This window comes from Trematomus bernacchii, unplaced genomic scaffold, assembly GCF_902827165.1.
Source record: "Trematomus bernacchii unplaced genomic scaffold, fTreBer1.1, whole genome shotgun sequence".
NCBI lineage: Eukaryota > Metazoa > Chordata > Actinopteri > Perciformes > Nototheniidae > Trematomus > Trematomus bernacchii.
This window is the reverse complement of record NW_022987771.1, coordinates 204,456-216,923: the sequence shown is the minus strand read 5'-3', so window position 1 is coordinate 216,923 and position 12,468 is coordinate 204,456. Positions and strand designations below refer to the sequence as shown.

The following is a 12,468-nucleotide window of genomic DNA, read 5'->3' as shown; positions in this document are numbered from 1 at the left end:
AATGTGCTTTTGACACATTTGAAGTCCCTTCTTTTATGCTACTCCGTTGCACGAGCACAATTACGCAATTTCGTTATTCTTGGTACCTTGGAACCATTGTAAAAAAGGAATTGGCATTGATAAAGACCAATACATGCTAGAATCCTTTCTTATAAACTTCTCCTCCTCCTTTCTACCCAACTGACTAAGTAACTAACACTCTTACAACAGGATATTTTCTACCAGAGAGGGTGCTTAACCTACTCCTGGGCCTCTCATAACAGTTGAGGGTGAGATACTAGAGCAGAGGTACTCAAACTTTTTTATTAAAGGTCCATTTGAGAACTTTATACAAGGTCACTGGTCCGGATCAATGCCAGTAAAGTCACCCCCCCCCCCCCCTGAAACGAAACTGAAATTAAGAAGCAGTTTCTTATGGCGCGCTATGCATGGGGGTTTCCCGACACGTCTTGCAGTAAATGAAAGGGTGTTCCATGTGTTCGTTGCTGTGGACCTTCTTAATCTACCTTCTTTGGGGGCCCCTTTCTGGTCCAAGCACTTGCCTGCCTTGCCTGTCGGCAAACGGCGCCGCTTTATACACTCACACATTATACAGTATGGTGGCTTGGCTGTTTGTCTGTAGTCAATGCCTTGAACCTCGGCAAAAAAGGCATTAGAAGCATTAGAAAGTCAAGGTAAACTTGCGGTTAACTTGCGGTCTGCAATGAGTGTCACGCTCGCGCACACAAGTAAATATATATGCACGTTCATTCTCACTACGCGTCAGACACAAGACGCGCGTACATAATGATGTACATTAATTTATCAGAATCAGATTTTTTTTTTTTTTTTTTTATTTATATAATGGGACACAGGGTTCGGTCCGGATTGATTTGCAGTTCGGTCCGGATCCGGACCTTGGTCCGGAGTTTGAGAAGCCCTGTACTAGAGCAACCCCTACTAGTGTACTTAGTGTGGGCTGATGTGAACTGGTTCCCCTGTGGGAGCTACGTTACTCTGCAGGCCAGTTCATTCCCTAATTCTTGTGATGGTGCCACGACTAAATATCTAGGCCTAATAAAGGATATCGGCATTCACCTTGGTGGAAGGACAAATCGACAAAGGCTTTCGTGACTCACTTACTTTTCCTTCCTGTGCTTACCATGTGTATTTGCTGAGACTGTTCCTTACATCAAATCAGAAGACTTGTCTCAGCTTCACTTGCTTCCTTCTGTTCCTGGAAGCAAAGCCAGTTCACCATAGTTTGGAGCTTTTGAAGTGCCAACCATGGTACAGATAGGGAATGGATGGTGAAGCAGGGTCAGCAGAACCATTCAGATAGAATGGGTCAGATTACTTGTGTTTTTTGGAAGGGGCCTGCCCTCCAATCAGGATTCAGAGTGCTTCATTCTGTACATTGACCTACTGCTATCAATGCACTTTGAATACAGATTATTTTGTTTGTCTAATTTAAGACCATAAATTAATGTAGCAAATATGGTCTTCTAGTCTAAGCGAGTCTGGTTATGAATGAAAGGCAGTCATTGATGTACAGTATGGAGGGGTAAGGTTATGTAAGGTTCTATTATTTATAAAATCTGGAATAATATCTTGCACTACAGTTAAGTAGGTGTTAGCTCAGAAAAAGAAACTCTATTTTGCATCTGAAAAAAGCAAGTTAATGAACATGATCCTAATTCTGTGACATGGCATTATTAACAGGTGAACATTTAAGGAAACTAAAAAGGGTGTTGCCATGATCATAACTTGCTTACTCACGACCATATTATGCTTTGAGGAGATTTTGCATACATTAAAGTTAAGGGGATTTCCAACCTCAGATTAAATAGCATTTATTTCCTGTTGAAACCTGATGTAACCAGTTCTCAGGAACGTTATTCAGAACCACATACTATGTGAAACAACAGGAGAGGGGTGAACACTTTTTAAATGTGCTTTTGACACATTTGAAGTCCCTTCTTTTATGCTACTCCGTTGCACGAGCACAATTACGCAATTTCGTTATTCTTGGTACCTTGGAACCGTTGTAAAAAAGGAATTGGCATTGATAAAGACCAATACATGCTAGAATCCTTTCTTATAACCTTCTCCTCCTCCTTTCTACCCAACTGACTAAGTAACTAACATTCTTACAACAGGATATTTTCTACCAGAGAGGGTGCTTAACCTACTCCTGGGCCTCTCATAACAGTTGAGGGTGAGATACTAGAGCAGAGGTACTCAAACTTTTTTATTAAAGGTCCATTTGTGAACTTTATACAAGGTCACTGGTCCGGATCAATGCCAGTAAAGTCACCCCCCCCCCCCCCCTGAAACGAAACTGAAATTAAGTAGCAGTTTCTTATGGCGCGCTATGCATGGGGGTTTCCCGACACGTCTTGCAGTAAATGAAAGGGTGTTCCATGTTGTCGTTGCTGTGGACCTTCTTAATCTACCTTCTTTGGGGGCCCCCCTTCTGGTCCAAGCACTTGCCTGCCTTGCCTGTCGGCAAACGGCGCCGCTTTATACACTCACACATTATACAGTATGGTGGCTTGGCTGTTTGTCTGTAGTCAATGCCTTGAACCTCGGCAAAAAAGGCATTAGAAGCATTAGAAAGTCAAGGTAAACTTGCGGTTAACTTGCGGTCTGCAATGAGTGTCACGCTCGCGCACACAAGTAAATATATATGCACGTTCATTCTCACTACGCGTCAGACACAAGACGCGCGTACATAATGATGTACATTAATTGATCAGAATCAGATTTTTTTTTATTTATTTATTTATTTTTTATTTATATAATGGGACACAGGGTTCGGTCCGGATTGATTTGCAGTTCGGTCCGGATCCGGACCTTGGTCTGGAGTTTGAGAAGCCCTGTACTAGAGCAACCCCTACTAGTGTACTTAGTGTGGGCTGATGTGAACTGGTTCCCCTGTGGGAGCTACGTTACTCTGCAGGCCAGTTCATTCCCTAATTCTTGTGATGGTGCCACAACTAAATATCTAGGCCTAATAAAGGATATCGGTATTCACCTTGGTGGAAGGACAAATCGACAAAGGCTTTCGTGACTCACTTACTTTTCCTTCCTGTGCTTACCATGTGTATTTGCTGAGACTGTTCCTTACATCAAATCAGAAGACTTGTCTCAGCTTCACTTGCTTACTTCTGTTCCTGGAAGCAAAGCCAGTTCACCATAGTTTGGAGCTTTTGAAGTGCCAACCATGGTACAGATAGGGAATGGATGGTGAAGCAGGGTCAGCAGAACCATTCAGATAGAATGGGTCGGATTACTTGTGTTTTTTGGAAGGGGCCTGCCCTCCAATCAGGATTCACAGTGCTTCATTCTGTACCTTGACCTACTGCTATCAATGCACTTTGAATACAGATTATTTTGTTTGTCTAATTTAAGACCATAAATTAATGTAGCGAATATGGTCTTCTAGTCTAAGCGAGTCTGCATGAATGAAAGGCAGTCATTGATGTACAGTATCGAGGGGTAAGGTTATGTGAAGTCTTGTCAATCATTAAAAGCACTTTAAAATCAATTCTGTAAGACACCGGTAACCAGTACAGTGATGCCAGCAGAGGGGAAATGTGATCTCTGTTTTGTTTGTTATATCCTGACTGCAGCATTCGGAATTAATTGCAATTATTTAAAAGATGTTTTAAGAGGGACAAGTAAAAAGAGAATTGCTATAGTCCAAGCCGCTAGAAATCAAAGCATGTAAAACCATTTCAGCAGCATTCTGAGTGGCAACTGCTCTAATCCTGGCAATGTTTCTCAGTTGGAAACATTTAGTTTTTGAAACCAAGATCACAGTCTAAAATGACTGAAGGGGGGTTTGACTGCAGCCAGCCACCAGCGCTTCATTCTTTACCTTAACCTACTGCTACCGAGGCACTGTGAATACAGCATTTGTTGTCCGTCTAACTTAAGAACATAAGTTAATGTAGTCACTTCAATCTTACATTTTCACAGAGAACTCTGGGCCAGTAAACAACCTGCCGAGACTCAAGGAGGACACTAATCGGCAACCAGAGATGGGGTCGTTACTAAAAAAAAAGTAATATATTACATATTACATATTACTTTTTTAAAAAGTAATATATTACACTACTTCGTTACTCTCTACATAAAGTAACTCGTTACTTTACTCGTTACTTTACTCGCAGGGCCGGCCCGCCCCCCCCTACAGGCAGATCACGCAGACTGCTAAAGTTTCAAATGTTCTCTTTAGTTCAGTTTCCATTGTCGCATAAGACTGATCCAGATAGCTCTGACTATGGCTGTCCTCTGTCTCCTGCTATCTGTATTTTGCGCAGTATATCTCTGAACGATGCGATGGTGATTCCACTGTGCAAATGGGCAACATTACCTCTACTATGAAGGATGCTACAAGCCTGTCCATCTCTGCTTTGGTTACCGGTCCTCCAAATTCTAATTTGTGCTGCTTCGGAGTCGGCGGTGGCGCACTCACAACATCCTCACTCTGGGTTCGGGGGTCCTTAGCTATTAGCTTCACCTTAGCATGTGTTCTTTGCAGGTGTTTGTTGAGGTTTGACGTGGTGTTTACAGCAGTGGATAACAGCTTCTGGCCTGGACACAGTTTGCACCTCACCGTCACATTCCTGTCTATTCTTCGGACGAACTCAAAATAATGGGCATACCTCCACCCCTCGAAAGTTATCGCTGACTCAGCCATGTTTATGCAGCACTGCACGTGGAGATGTGGACGCGCAAGTCGTGCAGATTACGTACATATAAACCTGCGGCGAAAACCCCTCTTGTCTGTCAGTGTGATTATGACTGATTTTATAAAAGTAACGAAGTAACGCGTGTCGGGGCAATGTTAGTAACTGTAGTGTGATTACTGAATTATAAAAGTAACGCGTTACACTACTCCGTTACCGACAAAAGTAATATTTTTTAAGACACCCAACTCTGGCTGTCAATGTATTTCATAAAGTAGTATGTTATTACTTTTAGACAAATCAGGTGCATAACATGATTATATGTGAATTGTCTTGTACCACAACTATTTTAACTAAAACACAATGATTCATTAACTGATTTAAAAATCTAAATGTGTGGCTTTTGATGCAGCTCAGAAATGAAAAGACAACAATTCTAAATGTGTCAATAAAAATGTAAATAATAAGAACCAGATACTTATTTGAAATAAAACTAAAGACATTGTCTAATCTTCATGTTGACATGAAGACTGAATGATATTTTAAAACATTGAAATTGTTAATGTGTTTATGACAAAAACACAGAAAAACATAAAAGCAAATATTTTTGCATCAGTTACTTTAACCTGTTCCACACCATCCCCCCGGTACCGGGCGGATAAACGCGTCATTTGCAGGAAACAACGTCTAAGGAATCTTAATATTGAATAAAACTATGAATGTGTTATATCCATGTAACGGGAAGAAACTCAGCTAACTGATCTTTTTCATTTTTTTTTTTCCAAAAAAAAACCACAATGCTAGCACTCAGCCTCTGAATTAGCCTCGATCGAAAAAACGGAACCTACAAAGGCACTTAAACTCACTCATAACTCCCTTATTACTTATCCTAGATGCACAGCCAACCACTCGTTTTTGGTGTCCTGGAGACACTGAATCTGTGTAAAAAACCTCAACACTCAGTGATAAACATTCGCGACGCTATAAACGAAAGCGTACATCATCACATGTGGAGCTAAGTAGCTAAAAAACGTAAATATGGCTTACCTTGGTCAAAAGTGGTCTTCAATGGCATTAAAACGATAAAAAAACGATGCTGCAGTTAATCCATAGGTTCATCCTATGTGTCTGTGCCTTCTTTGAAATTATTTCTGATAATCCATAAGCAATAAAACGGCTTTTTAATTTCCAAATTCCAGAAGGAGACATTCATCCACTTTGCTTTCGTTTTCCACACGCGAAGCGCCCACATTTTTTCTTTACAATGTGTGTGTATGTGAGCCTCCCCCTTCGATTCTATTGGCTCTAACGGTCACAAGGGTGTGTCAACCAACCAAATCGACCAAGGGGGGCCAGAGATAGGTCAAATCCACCCAAATGACCCCAGAAGTGGGGGTTTTTGGCTAAATCTCTCTAAAAAGGTCAAATTTCACTTGTTTTGCATCAATCTTGATACAGGGTACTTATTATATGTTGTACTTTGGATTCCTAAAGCTTTTAGTCTACTAACCCATCATCCAAGGGTAGTTTTCACTATCTGTAAAAAATAATTTTTGGACGGACACTATAATTTACAGTTTTTTACTATGTAAAATCTGAATTTTCTTTAAAATAAAAAACATTTATATTGATTCTGACACTTCTACATCCAACTCACAGGTTTATCATTACTTTGAGAACAAAGATTATTAATTTAACCCTTTTAGAAGGGAAGATATGGTCATTTGTTCTGGGAATGTCATTTTCGAGCCTGAGACCTGAAAAACAGGCTCAGAGTGGAACAGGTTAAAGAAATAAAAACACTCAATCAAATCGGATTTGATTAATTGATACTACAATAACAACCAAAGAAGTAGGATACAAAGTCTGATTTAATCAAACTGAAACATTTACAAATTCCTTGTAAGTTATTGTGGGGAAAAGATATGGTCAATCTTGCCATCTCACAAACAGCATGTTACTCTGTGTGCTTCTCTTCATATGAATCAAGTGTAATCTAAATATCCATGAGAGGATGATGACTGTAATGAGGAGGACGTGACCCTCTGTGAGCACAAAGCTTGTAGTTTCTCATTTGATAGAAAATGACTCTTTGAGGCTTGCCTCTGCTTGCTCCTTTGTGATTTCTTTCCAAGCTGCAGGAATATCAGCAGGCTTTGCATCGTATGCTTCTGCAAACTCATCATTGAACTTTGCCATTACATATTTCCAGTAGTCTGAGGCCTGGAGGCTTGCATCTGGTAGGATTTTCCAGTGCGGATAAATTTGTCTGTAAGACTTGAAAGGATGCCATTTATCCTTTGAATCACTGTTGCGAAAAAGCATGTCACTGTTCACAGAGGAAGAACATAAGTCAATTGTGAGTTTTTGTGTCTCTTCCGATCTATTTCGAACCAGACCATTTGGGCGATGAAGTGAAGCGAAGTGCTCCATGTGGGCTCTTCCTCCTGCCTCACAGGGCACTTTGCAGAACGGACACTGTTCACCACATCCAATCAGTATGACGAAAAGCTCGTGGTGAGGATTCACCTGAAGGTTCTGTAGTTTAGTTTGGATGTTTGTTTCCTTAAACGTCTCTCTCAGAGCTTGTGCCATCTCCTTCACACACTCAGTGAGCCTGTGAGCAAACTGTTCCTGGTTGGCATTGTTCAGGATCATGAATTTACCAAGAGCATCCTGGGAAATGACCAGTTTGTCACCAAGCTCCTGACAGACAACTTCAACAAATGACTTCAAGTTGCCACACTTTTCTGTTTGAGCTTTCTGGATAGCATTATTTATGCTGTAGACACATGACTGGAGATGTTGTTCCTCGAACATCGTAGAGCCATTTGAGAAGCGTTCCACTATTTTGTTGAGTATCCAATTCTTTACATAATTCTCATAGGAGCAAATAAAGCTCAGGTACTTTTTAAAGTCATCCTCTGAGAGCAGATCCAGTAAAACTGAATACTGGAAGGACATTCTTGTCCTGAACTGCTCACTTGTCTTCATTTCACCAATGATATCAGGACCCAGGAAACGGTTGACAAAGCCTTCGACTGCAGGCTTCAAGCATCGGTCTGTGAATTCTTCTGCTTTCTTCTGGCACTGGACTACATGATGGAACACATCTTTAAAATTAGAACGAAACGTTTCTTTGTTTTCGTTCAGACATCTGTAGGGATCATTCTCATGGATGAAATCTTCATGCATTTTCTGAAACCTTCTGGCTGCGTCTCCACAGATGTGCAGTTTCAGAGAGACTTCAAAAGTGATGTCAACTTCCTGATTGTTTTGCAGCTTCTCATCAATCATGTTTAGAATCTCCTCGATGTAGGTATCATGGTAATTACTCTTTCTTTGCATTTTGTCAGTCATCATCTCTGAGCAATCTGTAATGATGCTGTCAGCTGTTTGTTGTACAGCCTTTGTGTGACTTTGAGCACTGAATAGGTCTATATATCGCTTGACAATTCCTGCAGTATATTTAAAAGGCAACCGTCCACACTCTTTCAGGGTTTTGTTACTCAACAAATCATTCGCTTGACTTCCCTTTTGTTTTAGATTTGTTCTCAGGTGGTGAGACACACTGGTGAAAATGTCCCCCACCTTCAATTCTGAACAGGATAGGTGATTCACTGTTTGAGTCCACATCTTGTCAAATTCTTTGTCCAGCTCTTCCTCTTTCATCTTGATGTTTTTCTTCCTACATTCTTCAATCAATGCACAAACGTTGCCCTCTAATTCCTTTGTGTGTTTCTCCTTGATTCTATCAAGTTCTGTCATCCCCTGTCTGATGTCAGCTGCTGCTGTGAGTTGATTAGACACAGACCTTTCCATTTCTCCTCGAAGGCTCCTTGCACTGTTTGCAAACTCCTGTCTGTATCCTTCAACAAGATCGACATGACCCTCTTTTTCCTTGAAGTACTGTTCCAGATTTCCAAGAAGCTTTGTCTCCCATTTAGACAGCTCTATCAAAGCTTCGCTTTTCAATAGCATGAGAAGTTCTCTCATGTCAGATTTGTTGGATTTATCAGCAGGTGTACCGAAGTTGGAGATTCTTGTTACAGCTTGTGTAACCCATGTGTGCATTTCTTTTTTGAATTCCCATTCCCATTTGTTGAATTCTGTGCACAGCCTCATGTATGCATCAGCCACGAGACTGTTTCTGAAGCTGAAGAGGTAGTTTTCATGTTTTACTGCAGTCCACAGGCTCTTCATCCACTCAGTAAAGTCCAAGATATTATTAGCTGATGATCCACAACTTCCCAAAATGTGGATTATGTTCTTCTTGAGCTCATAGACAGCCTCGCTGTAGCCTGCATTGACTGGTGCCATCGGTGGGTTTCCATTCCAGAGTCCAGGAATGTACCAGCTTCCAGTGTCTGGACTGTACTCCATCACATCAGTGAAGCTCGAGTACTTTTCTTTCTTTTCCATTTTGGCTGCTGCCTGGGTCATCTCGTTTAACTGCTGCAGGAGCAGTTTCCTGTCTCGCATGTTCTTATCATGGGCTGAAACATCGGACACATTCTGGTGAACAAACTGACATTTGGGCTTCTTTTTCCCCACCTCTTTCATCCTGAGGAAAGTGTGTACAACTATCTGTAGGATGTCCTTCATATATGTTGAATTGCATATGCAACATTGATGATGGTGATATCACTCAGCCCCACAACAAGTGTTGCAAGCTCATTGTCGTGCTCGTGGCTATTGTCCAGTTGTGCGAGTTCTGGTGACTTTAAGCCCTCAGTGTCAATGATCACCATGAAGTCACAGTTGAGGTCTTTTCTGACATCTTCATTGATTTGAATCAGCAACATAAAGGCACCTCGAGTGCATCGACCACTGCTGACTGCAAACTGCACTCCAAACATGGTGTTGAGGAGAGTGGACTTTCCTGTGTTCTGAACTCCAAGAACTGTGACTACCAGGATCTTGTTCTTAGGAGACACCAAGTCATTGAGCTGAGAGAGAACGTCACTCACCCATCTGAGAGGTATGTTGGATGCTTCTCCATCTACAAGCTCAAGTGGAAATCCAGCAAGCATTAATTCTGCACATAGCTTGGGGAGATGCTGTAGTTGTTGACGTGCTGGGTCTGTTTCAGGAAGGGAAAGGGAAGCTTCATAGATCTGTCCCATTTCACGGAAGAAGTGTTCAGTCCCTAATGAGCTGTTGGAAAGTTGTTCCTCAATCTCCTTGATCTCCTTTTTGTTCTCAGAGTTTCTGCATTTTTCTTTGTACTGCTCCCTGAGGTCAAAGAGTTTTTCCCGAGACACGTTATCGAGGTTCATTCGCATCCATTTCAGGAAATAGCACCTCTCTATCCCTGGGCTTGATATTGCATTGATGAAACATGTCATTGCCTTTGACAAGTCCTGAGAGTTCTGTTTTCTCCGAAGTTCTATTTTCTTTAGATGAAGATTGCTTTTGTACTCTTCTATATTTTCAGACCCAACTTTCCGAAGTCGCAATTCTTCCTTCTCTAAGCGAGTGAGGTCTTTCCATATGTGTCCTTGCAAGGGAAGCTGAGCTTCTTTGTATTCAAGAATGTCATGAATTTCTGCAGTGATGGCATCTGCGTTTTCCTTCGCAGTCTGGCAGTCTGGAGAGTCTTCATCAACAGAGATTCCATGTTCATGGGCAACGTCAGCCATCTTCTCAATTCCCATCTTCACCTTTGTGTTTTCAAATGCATTGCTGACTTTTTCCCGCAAATCTTTGACAAAGTTTGCATCATTTATGTGCTTATCTTTCAAAAGGATGTTGCTCTTGGTTAAGCTCAACTTGGTTGCTACCTTTTTTACAGCATCTGATTTGAAATCTTTGCTTTGACGGTTACCCACCAAGAAGATCTGTGCCTTGTGTTGTTGGTTGGTTAGCAGCTCACACTCAGAGTCCAAAGCGTCAAAGAAAACAAAAACTGCTGCAGATGTCTGACACAAGAAAGAAAATTGTGTTTGAGATGAAGCAATGTCCCCACGAAGGTTAGCTACAGCGACTGGCTCGCTGAAGACGTCCATGTTTTTGTTCCCACAAGGAAGGTACCAAGTCATTTCCACCAATCCATTGGATATTCTCCTTGGACTGTCACCACCCTCCATGTTACGGTGAACAAAGGTGTCATGGTTCTGCTGAGAGTTGCTCAGAAGCTTATTGAGGATCTCTGACTTGGACAAGGAGCACTCACCCAGTCTCACAAAAGATATCATTGGAAGTTCAGAGACAACAATTCTCTCTTCAATAAATCCCTTGGATTCTGAAAGTGACGGAGGTCTGTACTTTTTAACAATGTCTCTCATGGCCCAAAGCATGAGTGTGCACTGCTTTGTGTCACAGTTGGGAAGCAACAGAGGCACGGAAAACTGACACATGGACATTTTGAGGGCCATTTCCTGCTGTACAAAACCATCAGAGCACAGGAAGAGAGCAGTGATTATGTCAAGGGGATTCAGTGTTTCACCTGAATGTGTTTTTTCGTCTAAGTCATCAAGACCATCTGTGTGATCCTCACAGTTGGACTTGTGTGCAGGTGTATATTTCACATTCCTAGCTGTCACATTAACCATCATTAGTTTCTTCAGAAAATACCATGGAAGATCTGGATTACATTTGGCAGGTTCATCTGTAAAGGTCTTCTGGTCAATCCTCAGAAGTGTGCTTAGGGACAGCTTCTCTCTGTAGTGGTGGTCCAACCCCAGTTCCTCCAAAAGCCTCTCTAGCTGCTTCTCTGTAGAAAATAAAAACAATACATATAAAAGCCTTAATTGATTATTAAACATTCATAAGCATGGATCAACATTTATTATAACATTTTTCCTTTCCTATAGTTTATTAAACTACAACTATGATGGGCAGTCAATTATTAAACAGCTGGTCTAATAGATGGATCCAGATCCTTCAACGATACTAGAATCAAATTAACAGATATACAAATCTAATTGTCAGATTGCAATGGAATTGTCAGTGAAAGGATTTGAAAGAAGAGATTGAGACATCATTTGCATCAAATTACAGCAGGTTTATAAAAATGCAATACACTGTTTGACGTTGGCAGTGATAGGTGAACATTGAAAGAAACTATCGTTCATGTCTGTCATGATCAATCATATCTAAGATATATATTATGCATGGTTTAAGGAAACATCCACTTGAAAAGGAAAACATATACACTTGTTTGCAATGTTACTGTGCAATAGTCATTTTATGTAAAAGCACATTTTTTTTATAAATGTCTCAGCATTTAATTGTTATAAGGTCTCAATACTTTAATATATATATATATATAAAATATAATATTTTGTTGCCATGTATTGGTTGCCTTTTTTACCTGCTACTGTATGCCACTTTTGCTGTAACACTGTACATTTCCCCGCAGTGGGACTAATAAAGGAATTCTGATTTTGATTCTGATAAGTACGCATACAGAAAATGTGTGAGCCAGATTAGCAGTAAGCATCATGTGTGCTATACTGGCAGTAATATATATATGACAGCTTCATTAACATGAAGAAAGGCTGTTGCTGAGAAAGTTGCATTTGCTTGAAAAACAAGAAGCTAACCTTGAAGCAATAAAAACTAATCTTAGAGCGGTAATGGAAAAGCTTGAGCTTCAAACTGATACAATAACAACCATGGAAGCCCTGGAGTATGGTGGAGGATGATAATATATTTGCTGTGGTGGAGCAATACTGTACTGGTCAACCAGATGAAAATGCTGATGTTCATAATGAAGGAACAAGAAAAAAACCATAAAGCCAAACTCCAGCCAAGTCACAATCGAATAGCAAAGAAAGAGTGACTCGAT

At 40.8% G+C, this 12,468-nt stretch overlaps 2 protein-coding genes across 6 annotated transcripts in view; both read right to left on the bottom strand.

The window, feature by feature from the left end:
* Window positions 1-12,468, bottom strand: part of LOC117496951 (interferon-induced very large GTPase 1-like) — a 59,213-nt gene that overhangs the window by 15,159 nt on the left and 31,586 nt on the right. The window lies entirely within an intron of this gene.
* On the bottom strand, window positions 6,530-11,546 carry LOC117496952 (up-regulator of cell proliferation-like). The gene is given in 2 exon segments (XM_034148829.1): window positions 6,530-9,295; window positions 9,298-11,546. Coding segments are annotated over 2 exon segments (4,695 nt in total). The 5' UTR covers window positions 11,444-11,546; the 3' UTR covers window positions 6,530-6,746.